This window comes from Mus caroli, unplaced genomic scaffold (genome assembly GCF_978045245.1).
Source record: "Mus caroli unplaced genomic scaffold, Mus_caroli_1 scaffold_15, whole genome shotgun sequence".
Classification (NCBI taxonomy): Eukaryota; Metazoa; Chordata; class Mammalia; order Rodentia; family Muridae; genus Mus; species Mus caroli.
The window spans coordinates 103,459,155-103,476,141 of NW_028227270.1; the positions used below are offsets into that span (position 1 = coordinate 103,459,155).

A 16,987-nucleotide genomic window follows, 5' to 3' on the forward strand; every position below is an offset into this window, starting at 1 on the left:
ATTCATTTTTCAATTTGGGTAGTCAGTATGCAGTTCAAACAGTATTATTCTAATCTTACTATCTTAATGGAATTTTTTTTTTTTACTTTCAAAATTTATTTATTTATTTATTTATTTATTTATTTATTTATTTAGGTTTTTCGAGACAGGGTTTTTCTATATAGCCCTGGTTGTCCTGGAACTCACTTTGTAGACCAGGCTGGCCTCGAACTCAGAAATCCGCCTGCCTCTGCCTCCCAAGTGCTGGGATTAAAGGCGTACGCCACCACGCCCGGCTCTACTTTCAAAATTTAATGATTCTTTTCTATCACTGTATAGTGGTGTTGGTAGAACTAGTTAGATATATCTTAATAATAGTGGCTCATGGAGAGCTGTTTATTTAGACCTGAAAAAAACAAATCATATAGAGGCTTTTGGATTCCAGTTTCAATTTGTCTCCCTAAGGAATCTCAGTATGTACCTTTAAGGCCTGGGGGTACTCGATGGTAAGTGCAATTTTAGACTGGGATAGAAAAAGATTATAAACCTCATTATTATTTAAGTATAAGACAGGAAGGAGAGATGCAGAGGTGAAAGTGAGATGGGAGAACTAGGGCCACAAAACAGATGTCAAGGTCAGGACACCTTGAAGACAATTTGTACAACTGGTTCTTTCTTTACCTTCGATGGTTGTGGGATCAAACTCAGGTTATCAGACTTGTGCATAGCGTATTTACCCAGTGAACACTGAAAACAATCTAATGTGTTTAGTGCCCTTGCTTTGACAAGTACCTCTGTACTATCTTTGCAACTCCTCTGCAAATGTTACAAAGTAGAGGGTATGTATAAAAAACATGCCTATGAAACAGTTTTTCATCTGTAGCACTATCTTTCCTCAGCTTCCTGCGAAACCACATGGCTCACTAAACTTAAATGACTCTGTGGTGCAGAATAATGCCCCTGCACTTCTGCTACTTTGGAGGCTATAGGAACCTGGTCAAACCTAGGTTTGACTCACTGAGCAATATCACAGTTTGTTAGTTACAGATTAGAGAATGCACATTTGACACAGCCAGCAAGATGCAAAACTAAGGAACCTGAATCTCTCCTTCCCATTAGGTTGCTGAGGGAAGTCTTATCAGTATTACTGTCTTCAGGAGGGAAGAGTCTTTTGGAAAACAAGATCAAGCAGGAGAGCTTACAACCGCCACCGCAAGAGAAACAGGGAGTTGATAACATCACCTGGGCCCTGGACTTATAGTGGATGTTTGGTATTTAAGTAAAAAACTAAACTGGACTTTTCTGAATGTTACAACCTGAAGAATTCTGAACAGTACACAAATTTATACAGTGTAAAACTATGCATATAAAATCTGTGGAATTATTTAATCTGAAATAGAATAGAGTTACAGCAGCTATTGGCACAATCACATTTCTGTATTTCCCATTTATTTGGCCATCCACTGAGGCATCTTGCTGAACCATTTTTCTGAACTGTTTATTAGGAATACAACTTCTATAATCAAAAACAGCAAACGTGGCTGGAGAGATGGCTTAGCAGTTCTGAACAGTAGCTGCTCTTCCAGGGGACAATTGACAGCATCAACACAGTGGCCCACAACTCTTATTCCAGGGAATCCAATGCTCTCTTCCGGCTTCAGCTGGCACTACACAATGGCCAGCATGTCATTGGTATTTTCTTTTTGACATTGTAATAGGTATATAATGGTACACTGTTGTTTTGAAAGTGTCTTCTCCTGGTCCATGGCTTGACCTCCAATTCTGTTTGATTGAGACTGCTTATGTAGCCCTGGTTGGAAATTGACATGTAGAGCAGAGTGGCCTCAAACTCACAAAGATCATCCTCCTGCCTCTGCCTTTAGAGGCGTGTATTACTATCTCCAACTGTCTTAATTTCCTTAAGCATCTTTCACTGAGCAGACTCTTATTTTTCCTTTTGTTCATTTTGGGTTTTTTGAGACAAGGTTTCTCTGTATGTAGCTTTGTCTATCCTGGAACTCACTCTGTAGACAAGGTTGGCCCTTAAACTCATAGAAATCCGCCTGCTTCTGCCTCTTGAGTGCTGGGATTAAGGGCATGTGTCACCACCACCCAGATGAAGCAGATATTTCTGTGAGGTCCAACTTCCAATTCTCTTTTATGAATCAGGCTTTGGTGTTTTATTTTAAAGTCAACACCAATCCAAAGGTCAACCAAATTTTTCCTCCTCTTACTTCTTCTTGTAAACAGTAACAGGTAGACTGGAGAGAAAAACTTACTTTTGACAATCTCTTACATGGTATACTATATCTTGGTTTTTATCCATCCCCTGCTAGCTCCCAGGAGTTGCCCCCATCTCTTATCTTCATGTCTCTTAAAAGTTGCTTTTCTTTTAATTCACTAAGTCCAATTATGCATACTTGTGTGAAGTCTCACACTGAGATTTGGGGAACCTACTAAACCCTGCCCCTCAAAAAAGTGACTTTTCAAAGTTTTGTATTTTGTATCCTTCATTATCATTATCTATAATTTAACTCCCTCATTAGTCATCAACTGTCATTAGCCCCTCAGCTAAGTGAAGTACCCAGAGCCCTCTCCACTCTCCCCCAGGTGGAATTTAAAGTGCATGGGTGTTTTGCCTGTTCACACACACACACACACACACACACACACACACACACACACACAGAGTGAATGAAGTGCTGGTGGAGGCCAGCAGAGGGCTTAGGGTCCCATGGGGTTGGAAAAACATCTGGTTATAAGCCACATAGCTGCTGGGAAAAGAATCCCAGCGATGGCATGGAAGAGCAATCAGTGTTCTTCCAGTGGGCCTTCTCTCCAGCTTCAATGCTATAACTTTATTCTTTATCTTACACTGGTGTCCACACTGTGATAAAATTCATGCATGCAGCAGCTATGGCATGTCCAGAGATGAGTGTCTCACACTCTCCTTCCGTTCTGATTTTAAATTCTTTCTCCCCCATTTTCCTCAGTGTTCTCGAGCCTTGGGAACTTGGTTGATACTACACATATTCTATCTATAGCTGAGAAGCAGTCACAGTCCCTTATTCTCAGCACTTGAAGAGCTAATGGATCTCTACATTAACTTCTACTCTGTAATAAGAAGCTTCTCTGACCATAGTTAAAAATAGCACGTATCTGTTGGTATCAGAAGCTGGGCGAATAAGCAGAACTTGGGGTAGAATGCTTAAGATCTCTGGTTTTCTTTTAAGACTTGCTGAACTTGCCTGCATGAGTGTACGATCCGATAAAGCAGTGTTTTTCTACATGTGGGTTGCAACCACTTTGGGAGGATCAACTGACCCTTTCTTTCATGGGAACTATATATCAGCCATCTTGTATATCAGATATTTACAATTCATAACTAGCAAACTTACAGTTATAAAGTAGTAATGAAATAATTTTATGTGTGTGTGTGTGTTGTCACCACAACATGAGAAACTGTATTCAAGGTTTACAGCATTAGGAAGGTTGAGAGCCACTACTCTACAATTCCAGGATTGTGGGTTGCTATATACATGCTGGGAATGAAGCCCACATCTGTGAGAACAGTCAGTGCTCATAACTGCTGAGCCATCTCTCCAGCCCCTCATATTCTGTTAGCCCCTTTTGTAGGCTCATGTTCTGTTGAACTCAATATTTTAAGTCTTTTGATTTCACAATTAAATTTCAGATTCAATGAGGCCATTGAATGTGGTGGCTTGAGCAAGTGACGGCTGCCTTCAAGCCAGATAATCCGAGTTGGAACCCACATAGGAGAGAATCAAGTCCCCCAAGTTGTCCTCTGACCTCTACATTTGTACCATGGCACAATAAGTATCCTTGATTTTAAAAGTTAGAATCCATTTATCCAACTTGCTAGGAATAGTAAAAATATGAAACTGGTCTGTCTCGGTTTTTACCAAATGAAGAATGGCTAAAGAAGCTGTGACATATACACACTAGCAAGTTATTTATTCAGTCACAAAACCCCATGAAATCCTGTGATTTGTGGCAAAATGGGTGAGCCTGGATAGCTTTTTGGTTTTTTTGGATGGAGTCTTATTATGTAGCTCCAGCTGTCCTAGAACTATGTAGCCCAAGCTGGCCTCAAACTTCGAGATCCAACTGTCTCTGCTTTCCAGGTGCTGGGATTCCAAGCATGTACCACCATGCCCAATCTTTTGAATGCCATTAAGTAGTGAAACAAGGAAAGCATAAATACTGTATTCTCATTTAGATGTAGAATTTTAAAAGGGTCATCACAGCTGGGAAGGACATCTAGGAGACAAATGGGGTAAAGATGGCTAACAAAACAGACATGGGGCTGGGTAGGAAGAGTAACTTTTGTGTTCTATAAAAGCACAGTAGGGGGACTATGGCTGTTAACATTGAAAACTAGTGTTTAAAATAAGGGACAAAAAAAAAAAAAAAAGACAAACATCATTAAACCAACACTCCCATCTCCTTTACTTGACAAAACATCTGAATTCTGAACATTTCCATATGCAATGTAACAGCTGGAATGAACACATTTTACTCATAGTAAAAAAAAAAAAAAAAACTGTCATACTCCTTTAACCAAGACAGTAAGAAATGTTTGATAAAGTTCAAAAAGATTCACTCTCTTGATAGGGAAGTAGCAAAATATTCTGCAAGAATATATGGGACTTGAAATATTGTTGGGTTCATTTTTGGAAAACAAATCTTGCTGTTTCTTTTGTAAAATGTGATAAAGATTAATAAGGAAATTGCTGTTATTCCCTTGATCATGGGCATCTTAAGTTCATTTAATTCTGTAGGGTTTTGGGAATTAAGGATCTGAATTTGGATTTTTGTAAATTATCATGCCTACCTATCCCTTGGAACGTTAATTACCTCCAAAGAATTCATAATCTCATTTGGAGACAATGCTAATATATAGACTATACTCTTGTTTAAAACCCATTTATGAGATGTAAAGCTTTATACATTTTTCTAAAAAGTTATTCAGCTTTTCTTTCTTGTTTTTGTTTTACTAAGGGTCTCACTATGTAGCTCTTGCTGTCCCGGACGTCACTAGATAGACCAGGCTGACCTCAAATTTACAAATTCACCTGACATCTGAAGGGTTGGGATTAAAGGTGTGCACCATTAAGCTCAGCTTAAGAACCCTTCTTAAAAATATACAGTGTGGTGGCACACTCCCAGCACTATGGAGGCAAAGGCAGGCAGATCTCTTTTGAGTTCACAGCTGGCCTGATCTACATCGTGAGTTTCAGGTAAACCAGGGTTACATAGCTTATCTCAATGCAAAAACTAAGCAAAACTCCATCAAGAACCTAATTCTGAATACATGACTAATAGTGTATGCAGTTTTGCTGAGGACAAAGTTTTTTTCTTAAAAAGTCAGAGGTTAGATAGACCCCTGAAAGTAGATGTTAACAGAATTTAAAAATGAAACATTAGGTTGTATTTGAATGTCTTCCAAACATGGTACAAATGCAACACATGAAACCTTCCCTAACTTCATTATTTCTGCAGTCTTGCTAAATTGCCCAGGCTGGCTCAACCTTATAATCAAGTCAGCTCAGCTTCTGGAGTAGCTGGGATTACAACCATGTAAAATTGTGTCTGGCTTTAATTTTTCATTTTTGCTAATAACATACTTTCTAAGAGACTGCTTAGTAATTGTTTTCAAGTGTTATTTTTTATTTATGAATTTCAATAAGTATCAAATATAAAATATATGGAAAAAAAACTCCAAGATGTTGAGTATGGATGTTTTCTTTCAAATAGCCACATTACATCCCTCTACTGACCCCTTTACACATGAGACTAGGCAGAGTAATAACAGTTACAACCAGAATTTATGTATTGATTAAACATTTACTTAGTGCCCATTATTTTATAGGCAGTATTCTAAAAACTCAGAATATAGGGTTAAATAAAGACAAGTACTATGAATTTCCTCATTTTACATGATAAAACTGGGATATCTAGCTAAAAACTAGTATAAAAGTTTCAAAGCTCTGGCTCCAGTGGAGGTTTTATTTACATAAAATCCTTCCAGTGGGTCCCCACCCCAGTAACAAATAGTTACGGCTTACCTAGGTGGAATGGCCATTTCACTTTCCTTTTTAAACAGACTGTACTGTTCAAGACTTGACTTTAAATAACTCAGGAATACTCCTGCAAGTTTTAGCTCTATTAATACAGGTATATATACACAGCATCCCTTTCCTTCTACTCCAGCCAGGCAAAGTAAGCTAAAGTTCATAGAACCCTTTCTCAGATTAGAAGTGTGTCCATACAACAAGATGAACTACCCAGTACCCCCAGAGCTCATGTCTCTAGCTGCATATATAGCAGAAGATGGCCTAGTCGGCCATCACTGGGAAGAGAGGCCCCTTGGTCTTGCAAACTTTATATGCCCCAGTACAGGGGAATGCCATGGCCAAGAAGCTCGAGTGAGTGGGTAGGGGAGCAGGGCATGGAGTGGGGGGTATAGGGAACTTTCAGGATAGCATTTGAAATGTATATAAAGAAAGTATCTAATAAAAAAAATAAATTAAAAAAAAAAAAGAAAAAAAAATGTGTCTATGAGTCAAGATAATTAGGCCTTACTGTCTCAGACACAGTAAACTTGCTTTATCATTTGTCTTTTTTGGGTTGATGGAATCAAATATGTATTTATTGTCTTTGTCATAGAAGTCATTTGAGATTACTATTAGTCATTTGTTGTGGTATGGATATGAAGTGTCTCCCCAAATGGGTCATGTGTTGAAGGCTTTTCTGGTCACAGGGAAGTGATTAGATTGTTAGGGTATTTACTTCCTAAGTGGACTAATACCTTAATGGGTCACATGATATTATTACTGGGAGGTAGAGACAGGCGAACTCTAGAAAGGCTCCTCTTGTCCCTGGCCTCCTGTCTTTCTGCAGCTTGGTGCGAAAGGTGAACAGCTTTTGCCATATCCACAGACATATTTTGACTCACCTCATGACCAACTAATAGATCCAGCTGAACTTCCACCGGAACTTTAGAAACAATGAGCCAAAATTCCTCCTTGGTTTTCCTTTGGCTTTTTATCACAATGAAAATCAACATACCACCTTCTTTTGCTTCAAGAGAAAGTAAGCCTACAATGCTCCAAATATAGAGAAATTTGGGTAGAGCACAGAACTACATATATATAGTTTATCCTGGCCTTTTGTGGTTAAAGAAGTATATATCATATTAAGTGACTTCCAGTGATTTTAAGTTTCAATATCTTAACAAAAATACAAAAAAATGGATGTAGAACTATTTTCTATTAATAAATATATAGAAAACTGTCTAAGATAGCTTACCATTTCATTAAAAAATAGTTTGCAAAACATTTACCCTCAAATTCTAAGTGATTACTGAAGCATTGTTTTAGCAATTCTACATATTCACAAAATCACAATTAGGAAGACAAAAAACGTTTTATTTTAAAACATTGAAAAAAACCAAATGTCTGTTATATTGGAAATGTTAAATATGAAAACTGTGTTCTATGATACACACTCCCAGATAGCTAAATACTGTAAATTGTCCTATCATTTTCGCTGATATCAACACTTGATAAAGTTGGAGATAGACCAAAGGTCTGCTAATCATTATTCAAAGTCATCATCTTTGGGTTCAACTCTTACACAAGTAAAAGTTCTGTCCAGGATGTTCCTGACACATGAGGCTTCCAGGTGAATGTCAGACCTATTAAGAAAAGTATCGTCCTTTTTTGCCTGTGAAGGTTTGCGTATTGCTGTACTGTTGGCTTATATCCACTACAGACACTGGGTCTAGGCCAGCCCAAGGGTCTTCAAGCATTGAAGGCTTAAAATAACTTTCCAACTCATTAGACATTCTTTTTTCTCTACCACGCCCTGATCCAAATGGTGTAGATGTCCTTGGAGAACCCTTTAGGAAAAAAATCATCAGTTAAAAATAAAAACATCTAATAAGAGATAACTGGTACTTTCTCCTTTAGTTTAATATTAGTGGGGAATCACATTAAAAGTTGACAATTGAAACCCAATATATTCAGATGCAAATTTCTTTAATCTAGTGCTTCTTAAAATTACTAAAACCAATTGTATATTTCTTTTAAAAATGTCTGCTATCATCGTAAAACCTTTCAGTTTCTAATGTGATAACCAACCCTGCAGCTATTAAATACAAATAAACCCAGTACAAGCAGTGATTCACTGTATTCACTTCTTGGAAACTTACTTTTTAACCTGATAGGCTTCAAATTTCTAGAACTTTTATATTGCATGAAATTTTTCTATTCTTATTAACTCCAACTCATAAGGGATTCATATGGGTGAGCATATTCAATTTTGCAAAACAACCGAGATTCAAGTTGTTAGCAAAAGGGCTACTTCCTGTCTTGTATTCACTCCTGGAGAAGAGGGGAAGTTTCCTCAATTCCAAATTTTCTATTTTTCCTTCAAGAGAACTTGGAGTAGGTATAAATATGGCTCGAAAAACAATGATAATTGTTTCTTTAAAAAAAGCAAGAATGCAAAAACAAGGGAGGGACATCTGTAGGAAAATGGCAGTAGAGTACAGTCTAGAGGTGCCATATTACACAATAGGGAATCATTTACTGTCCTTCCCCTAGGAATCCAGGACAATTCACTGAAATAAATGACAAAAAAACAAAACCAAATAAAACCCTCTGGGGGTGGGTGGGAGAAGAAATGGAGGATTAACTAAGTTTGTATACGAATGTGGTATGCTGGCGAAGAGCACAATTTCTGAGGACAGAGAACTAGAGCTCCGCCACTTATGGTAGTCTTAGATAATTTCTTTACGCCTCAGGTTACTCATCTGCAAAACTGGGCCAACGTATTACCGGAGGATTAAATAATCCAAGGAAAGGGAATGTTTCGTATCACGCCTGCCATCACAGGAAGAGTTCGGCAAACGCTAGCTATTGTCTTTACCTGGGGGTAGGTCTGCTGCTGCCCTGGGGAGTAGCCGAACTGATGCTGGGACCCCGCGGGGGACCTGGAGTAGGAGCCTGGGTAGCCGCCCGGGGACGGAGACCCGAAGCGGGCCCCCGAGAAGTTGCCGCCGTGCCGCGGAGACTGGCTGCTCCCGTACGGCCTAGCCCGGGGCCCGCAGGGCGGAGTGTGGTGCGGACTCCCGTACCCGTCCCGCGGGGAGGGCGGCCGCGGCCCACCGCCCAGGGCACCCCGGAAGTTATTTCCGCCACCCCAACCTCCTATCCCCGGGCTGGGGTACGGAGGAGTTGGGGGTCGAAAATTCGGTCGATGCATATCAGGAAACGAAGCCGCAGAGCTCACACGCCGAACGCCTCACCGGAACCTCAGCGATCAACCGCCAGAAGGAAACTAGTATTCCTCTATTTATACAGCCTTCCGGCTCCCAGCGGGCTACCGCACCTTAGTTCCGGCTGCACAAAGGTTCCTACCTCACCAAGTTTCTGCAAGAGGGCAGGTAAACAGGTCACTCAATGGAAGAATGGTGGGCGTGTCTGAAAGGAGGAAAGCCTGTAAAGGGGAAACTAAATCTCTGGCCGCAGTACGAGCACAGTCATCAAAGGTCTTCCCTGAGACCCCCCAGTACACGAAGACGGAAGCGGAAGAGAGGAAACCGGTCATCAGGCCTTCCTTATTGGCTGTGAGGGTGGGAGAGGGGCGACGGGTTCCGAAGAGGGCGGATCAGAGGGGTAGGGCCATCCGTTCTGGAGGCTTCCGGGAAGCAAGGAGTGAAGCGTCAGCCGGATTCGGGGGCGGGGCCATGAGCCAAGAGGGCGGGACCGAAGGGTGTGAAGCGAGCAGACTCAGTTGAACAGGATCGTCCAAGGGGGCGGGGCCGAGTGAGACTGAGGCGGAGGCCTGGGCAGAAGCGGAGGGCGTGGTGGGCGGGAATGAGCGACCAGAGGGAGGGTCTTTGCGGAGGGGCGGGGCTGGCGGCGGGGCCTGGCTGGCTGAGGGGGCGGGGCTGAGGGGGCCGGGCAGGCTGAGGGGCCTAAGGTCAAGGAGGGAGGTCTCGGGGCGCTCTCGCTGGGGTTGAGGGGCGATGCTGTGGATGCTGGCCAGGGCGGTGGCTTTTCGGAGACCCGGCCGAGGCCTGGCCGGCGGGAGGGGGCTGTGGACCGGCCGCCCGCAGTCAGGTACCTACTGACACCGAGCGCTCAGGCTCCCTGAGGGGAGCGCTCGCGCCTCGGGGGCTCCTGTCGCAGGGCTCACGGCCATGGTCGTGCCCTGCTTCTCTTCTCCACCCCTGGCTTCTAATCCCCCAAGGTTTGCTAACTTAGGAAACAGCACCTTCCGCCAAAAGCTGAGTTTTAGAAAGCATACTGCTGCCTTGAAAACTTAAGCGAGCCTGTAGTGATTAGTGCTGGACTTGAGCCCAGCGTTTATGTTCTTGTAAAATGGAAGTTGACGAGGTTAGGAAGTAGAAACAGAAATTTAAAGGAAAAAAAAAAAACCCACGAAAATATACCCCAAACTTAAAAATCTTGTAATTATTAAGAAACGGGATAATTTAAAAATGCTATCTTCTGCATAAGATACCTGTCTCAGATATTCCTGTAGAAGAGCTTTGTGGCCTTTCTCTAACTCCTTCAGATACTGAAATCAACTTGGAATTTTAGGACTCATTACATTAGAGCGTGGATATGTGAGGGGGTTAACTTTTTTTGTGTGTATGAATGTATTGTTTGCGTGTGTGCACATGCACCACTTAACGTGCCTGATGCCTTTGGAGATCAAAAAAGAATCAGATTTCCTGGAGCTGGAGAAAATTGTGGTGGTGTGCCACCTTGTGAGTGCTGGGAGCTGAACCAAATCCTCTTGAAAGAGCAGTAAGTGCTCTTACCCACTGAGTTATCTCTTCAGCACCTGGCCTAAGGTTTTCATTCATCCATAGCATCTTTCTGAAGCATTTTGGCCTTCAGTCTCTGACATGTTCAGTGACATAACTGAAGAGTATCTTCTCAGCTTTATTCTTTATTAATGGAGACATAAACACAAGGGCTTATTTGGGGGGGGGGGATGAGGTTGTTTAATTTTTTTCATGCCCCTGCTATATTCTTGAATAATTCAGTTCGACTTTTTTTTTGTTTTGCTTCATTTTGTTGTTTTTGTTTTTTGTTTGTTTGTTTTTTGAGACAAGGTTTTAATACATAACCCAGGCTCGACCACATTTCTTATTTCTGAAGACAAATTGTATAATCATAGAAGGATAATGTCACCATCAGGATGTAGTGATATATTAGAGCCTGCATACTACACCTTATCTAACATTTATATTGTTCTTTACTGGCCATAATTTCTGTTTTATCTTTTCTTTGTCTAGCTTAGTATCTAGCAGTTGGGCAGTCATACTTATGAATGTATATTTATTCACACATACATGTCAGTGAGTCAATAATCTGCCTTATGAAGGGAGCTGAGAAGTGGGGTGATAGGCACCAAAATTATGTTTATTATTATTTTTATAACTGGCAGAAAATAATGCAGGATTGGGTCTCAGCTTGCTCTATATAAATTATCTTCTCCCTTGAATTCTGCTTCTAGAATGGAACTGAATCCAGGGCCTGTGCATGCAGAATGGGCTCTTTACTGTTGAGCGTCAGTGCACTCCTGGAATCTATCCACACAATACACTAAAAACCTGGGAGAAGAAGAAATACAGGGGGAAATTTTGCCAGGTAGATTAAGCCAGTGTACTTCCCAGCGCATTTGAACGTGTAGACAATGATTGTCCCAAACTGAATCTTTAATAATTATGTGAAACTCAAAACCAATGTTAATCCCTTTAGAGACTTTTTTCTTTCAAATGAGAAATTTGGCAACAATAATTAAAAAAATTTTTTAGACTCACCTGGAAGATCAGAATTCAGGCTTCTAAATTTTATGTATTTTTTCCTTAGAAATACAATCATTTGAAAAACGAAATTAAAAAAGCATAAAAATTTTGAAAGTGGGCAGGCATGGTGACACATGCTTTTAATCCTAGTATTTGGGAGGTAGAGACAAATGCATCTTTGTGAGTGTAAGGCTAGCCTCATCTTCAAACTGAGTTCCAGGATGGCTAGAGCTGTATAAGAGAGGGATTCTGTCTCAAAAACAAAAATTACTGTGTAGCTTCTTTTGGATTTACAGATTATAAATACACTCTTAGCTTGTGAATCATAGCTATATCTAGGATATTCCTAAACTTTAGGCTGGAATTTGCAATCTGACTGGCTGAGATGGTGGGCCCAAGAACCCTATATTGAAATTTTATATAGTGACTTTAGTGAAAGCATGAGAGGAAAGAAAAATTTAGTTGTGCTTCCTGGAGCTATAAAAATTAAAGAACTGTAATAATGGCTGTGAATATATAGTAGCGTTCTCTTGGAGGGAAAAGGGAATATTCTATTTCTGTTAGCAAATAGACATGGTTCCTGCACAAGGATGGCAGCACAGTGTGGGGATGACCAGCTTTAGAAGACAGGAGTATGCACACTACAGTGCTCTCAGAGTAGATGCTGCCAGTGCTTACGTGTGCTCTATAGTTATCATGATGTACATAGACATGAGCAGTGCTGCAGTTTTCTGTGTCCTTGAGAACTCTGTGGTGATAATGTATTTTGGAGTGTAGAGATTAAAGCAAATGAGAGCAACAAGATAAAGAAACAAGTATGAATGTGAGTAGGGTTGGCTTGTTTCTATAAGGTTGTAATGTTTATTTAGGTTACCTAAGGGGTATTTGTATGGTGTGTCTGTGTGTCTGTGTGTGTGTATGTGAGTGTGTGTGTTTACAGTCAGTGGATAGCAATTTCATTTCTTTCATATTGCCATATCTCCAAAGCAAACAGCAACAAAAGTCTACTTGAGAGCCCAATATATAAAAGCAGAAGAATAATGTTTAAAATGGAGATTGGGGACCCAGAATTCTGCTCACCTTGTCTTCTTACTTTGCCATCCTGCAAAGCAACTCTGAGATTTCTTTGAGGATTTTCCAGAACATCCCCAGTTTAGGTTAATGGCAGTAATAGTGCTTCATGCATTGATACTTTGTTTAGTTTTACTGTCTGCAAGAAGTAAATATTTTCATGTTTCTGTGTTGTTAGGGCTTTCTAAATGGAAACTGGGTTAAAGGACAAGCCTTGGAAGTTAAACAATGATTGATTAGGTAGAAGTATGAGTTTATATTTAAAGGGATATAAACCAAGAGGCTTGGATGCATTCCCAGGACTGCAAACTCAGCTTCTGTCCCCCTGGAAAGGCGATTTATATCCCATGGTGTAGGATTCACCCCCCCCCAAAGAGTATTTAAATGCTCCCATTTATCAGAGGAAGGTAGAAGCTGGGTTGTCATCCTGCACAAACTCCTAGATTCATAATTTTGGGGGCCTTTTCTTATAGTTCAACCCCTGTAAAGAATAGGTCTAACCATTTATTTGTTTTGTGTTTGTTAGCTGTGAGGTATTAGGTGCGGGGATATGGTACATTTCTTGATGTTACTCATCAGAACTGATATCTGCTATAGAAATCTCATGTTTAGCCGGGCATGGTGGGGCACGCCTTTGATCCCAGCACTTGGGAGGCAGAGGCAGGTGGATTTCTGAGTTTGAGGCCAGCCTGGTCTACAGAGTGAGTTCCAGGACAGCCAGGGCTATACAGAGAAACCCTGTCTCAGAAAAGAAGAAGAAGAAGAAGAAGAAGAAGAAGAAGAAGAAGAAGAAGAAGAAGAAGAAGAAGAGGAGGAGGAGGAGGAGGAGGAGGAGGAGGAGGAGGAGGAAGAAAGAAGAAGAAAGAAGAAGAAGAAAGAAGAAGAAGAAATCTCAAGTTTACTTTCAGAAATGTATATATAGATTAAAAGTTAATTATAGAGAAAAATTGTTTAAGAGAACATAGTAAGCAATTACTATACATGGAGAATACTTAGGGCATAATTCCTCTTGGGAAAGCATAATCTTTAACTTCATACTTCCTGATGGTTTTCATACTGTTTTCCTTGGAGTGCTGCCTGTTAGCTGTCATGTTAAGGACAGTAGGCTACTGAGAAGTGAATGAATATGAGATTAGGTCATTCCTTAATAGGAAGGAGTGAATCTGCTTCCAACACAGTAAATCACTTTAATAATATTTCCACTGACAAAGCAAGACAGATTTAAAGGAACTTTTAAAAAACATTGCTTTGTTAATATTTATTCCCCACTTTTTTCTTTTCTGAGATTTACTTATTTTATGTGGTTTTGCCTGCATGTATGTCTATGTGAGAGTGTTGGACCCCCTGGAACTGGAGTTATAGACAGTTGTGATCTGCCATGTGGGTGCTGGGAATTGAATCCTGGTTCTGTGGAAGAGCAGCCAGTACTCCTAACCACTGAACCATCTTTCTCATTCTCCCTTTTCATTTGATTAATCTCAAGCATGTGATTAAGCACAAGGGAAACATGTTATACTTATTTACTTCTTTCCAGATTAATATGGCTACACCAACAGAAGTCTCCAGTGAAATTAATAAAAATCATTACAGAAATAGTTCTATATGAAGAAGTAAGAGTTGAAAGGACTAGACGCGAGGTTTGAAGGAACACTGAGATGGACTTGTTGAGGGTAAGAAGTTTAATAGAAAGGACTATAAATGCCATGAATAGATAGATATCAGCATGGCTCTGGAGAGAGCTTAGAGACAGAAAACATGAGGGGTACTCTGTAACAGAATCAGACTCATGAGGCAGGAGTGGGTGTCTCTTCTTATAGGTCTCTGAGGAAGTATGGGACTTTACAGTACAAGCCTGCAGCCAGGCTCTCTGGCTCCCTAGCAAGAGGCAGAGAGAGGCCAGAGCATATTCATGGCCATTACCAACGTTTGTAAACTCAGTTTTTCGGGTGAGAACATGCAAGTCTATTAGCAGAGGTTCACAGTTTCTTAGGGTGAGAGGGCTGGGCTGCTGCAGCCTGGGCTGGAGTCTGAATTAGAAGTATGAATCATGTTTTCAAGAAACCAACACTAGAAGATTACTTTAAATGAGCAGATGACATTGGAATGTCATTGGAATCTATATCTTTGTAGTCTTCCTATTATAAAATGATACACATGTGATTCTATCATTTGAGTGCCCCCTCCAAAACACAAGTAAAAGTTTATTACAACTATAATTGTGTTGGCTTTTAAAAGATGTTTGGGTTGAGGACTCAGCCCTCATGATGGGTTAGCATGATTCTAAGTTAGCTATTGCTAGAGTGGTTTGATATAAAAGCAAGCTCACCTTTGTCATCTCTGTTACTCTTGCCCTTTGTCCTTTTGTTTTCTGCCATGGGGGAGTGGAACACAAAGACTACATGGAGGCAGTGTGCACTCTTGGAAGTCCTAGCTCTTAAATTATGAGAAATAAATCTCCTTTTAAATAAATCACCCAGTCTATAGTTTTCTGTTATAGCAGCAGAAAACAAGCAAATACAACCTTTTTGCATAAAATGTAAAAATTACATAAGCAAGAGAAATACTGAACTTTTATCCAAGAAGCAACTACTTGATGTTTTAATAGGAAAACCATCAGTTAGTTCTTCTAGGAAACAGAAGAGTTTTAAATGGGCAAACAAATTATAAATGGTATAGTCTGGGTCTGCGGAAACTACACCTTTGCATTATGTACTTCTATTAAATAATGTCTGGTTTAAAAGGTTGTTATTAGTGTTTTTGAAACAGGATCTTACTGTGGAGCCTTGGGTAGCTTAGAACTTTCCATTTGTAGTCTGGTCTCAGATTTACAGGTCTGCCTCTGCCTCCTCAGTGCTGGAGTTAAAGGCACACATCACCATGACTAGCTAAAGGTTAATAGTTTTCTACCCAAATTTATATAAACCAATAAATAAAGATCAAGGTGCTTTTTGAAATATGAGAAAACAGCCAAGAGGAATTTATAAAAAAGATATGAAAATATTCCATGTATAAACTAATAACAATAGTATTCAGACAGTAACATTTTAACTGTCCATTTTATAACAAATAAAAACAGCCCCCCCAAATTAAAATGTTATTTAGTATTATGTTAGATGATTGAAAACACTATCTTTGTTTTTTTTTTTTAGGGGGGGGGTCGGTTTCAGACAGGGTTTCTCTGTATAGCCCTGGCTGTCCTGGAACTCACTTTGTAGACCAGGCTGGCCTCGAACTCAGAAATCCGCCTGCCTCTGCCTCCCGAGTGCTGGGATTAAAGGTGTACACCACTACACCTGGCTTTTTTTTTTTAAAAAACACTCTCTCTGTACACTGCTGGTGCAAGCATGTATAAATGTAATCTTTCTGGTAGGTAATTTGATAATATCTATTAAAAGTTCTAAGGCATTTGCCATGTGAACATGGTTAGGCTACCTCAATACCAATCTTCTTCCTTAGAAACAAGCTCCTTGCTGCTTCCCCATTCCCCCAAACTCTAAAGGCCTTGTGAAATGTTAATTTTTACCTTTATCATTTGAAGACTCTGGGGAGATCCATAACCCTTTATACACAAAGTATCTCTACACATCTCTCTTGCTCTTCAGAGTTAGCCACTGAACCAAATAACAAAGCCCTCTATCTCACATACATCGGTCCCCACACTTCTTCAATGCAGTCCCTTTCCTTTGTATATTCTTCTGAGCTACACATGTGCAATGCTATGTGAAATAAGGACTTAATATTCTTTAGGATATAATATTTTTGAGAGTTTCATATAACGTATTTTAAATTATTTTATTTTTGAAATTATGATGTCCTTCTATTATGCCCCCTTCTATCTTCTCCATCCAAGCCCTCCCATATAGCCCTCCTTGTTTTCTTTCTAATTTATAACTTTTTTTATTAATTGTTGTTACATATTTGCTCCTTAACTTTTTTCAGATTGATCTTCTATCTCCAACCCCTCCCAGCTTTTTTTGGTCTTTCTCTTCCTCCGTCTCTTGTATGTCTCTCCTCCCCTCTCATTTTCTCCTTCCTTTCTTCCTCTTCTCCTCCCATCTTCTTGCTGTCCTTCCTTTCCCTACCTCT

General features: G+C 40.1%; 2 protein-coding genes across 7 annotated transcripts in view; one reads left to right on the forward strand and one right to left on the reverse strand.

Moving 5' to 3' along the window:
• Positions 1–218: 218 nt before the first annotated feature.
• Positions 219–9,640, reverse strand: Mplkip (M-phase specific PLK1 interacting protein). The gene is made up of 2 exons (XM_021180554.3): positions 8,935–9,640; positions 219–7,903 (listed from the first exon to the last, which is right to left on the reverse strand). Exons 1-2 carry the CDS (start codon positions 9,268–9,270, stop codon positions 7,703–7,705), a joined length of 537 nt encoding a protein of 178 aa, XP_021036213.1. The 5' UTR covers positions 9,271–9,640; the 3' UTR covers positions 219–7,702.
• Positions 9,641–9,987: 347 nt separating this feature from the next.
• The window catches only part of Sugct (succinyl-CoA:glutarate-CoA transferase), an 844,211-nt gene continuing 837,211 nt past the window's right edge, over positions 9,988–16,987 (forward strand). For all 6 annotated transcript variants that reach the window (XR_003834661.2, XM_029468350.2, XM_021180767.3 and 3 more), the window contains exon 1: positions 9,988–10,130. Coding sequence is in view for 5 of the 6 variants with exons in the window: in XM_029468350.2 (XP_029324210.1) it covers positions 10,037–10,130 (94 nt within the window). In the remaining variant the exon portion in view is untranslated. The remainder of the gene's footprint in view (positions 10,131–16,987) is intronic.

What these genes read in the sequence shown, in the direction of transcription:
- Mplkip (XM_021180554.3), bottom strand. Translation starts at nt 9,270, where the DNA reads ATGCATCGACCGAATTTTCGACCCCCAACTCCTCCGTACCCCAGCCCG. An exon ending in AGCAGCAGACCTACCCCCAG is followed by an intron (nt 7,904 to 8,934) that starts GTAAAGACAATA and finishes TTTTTCCTAAAG; the next exon opens with GGTTCTCCAAGGACATCTAC.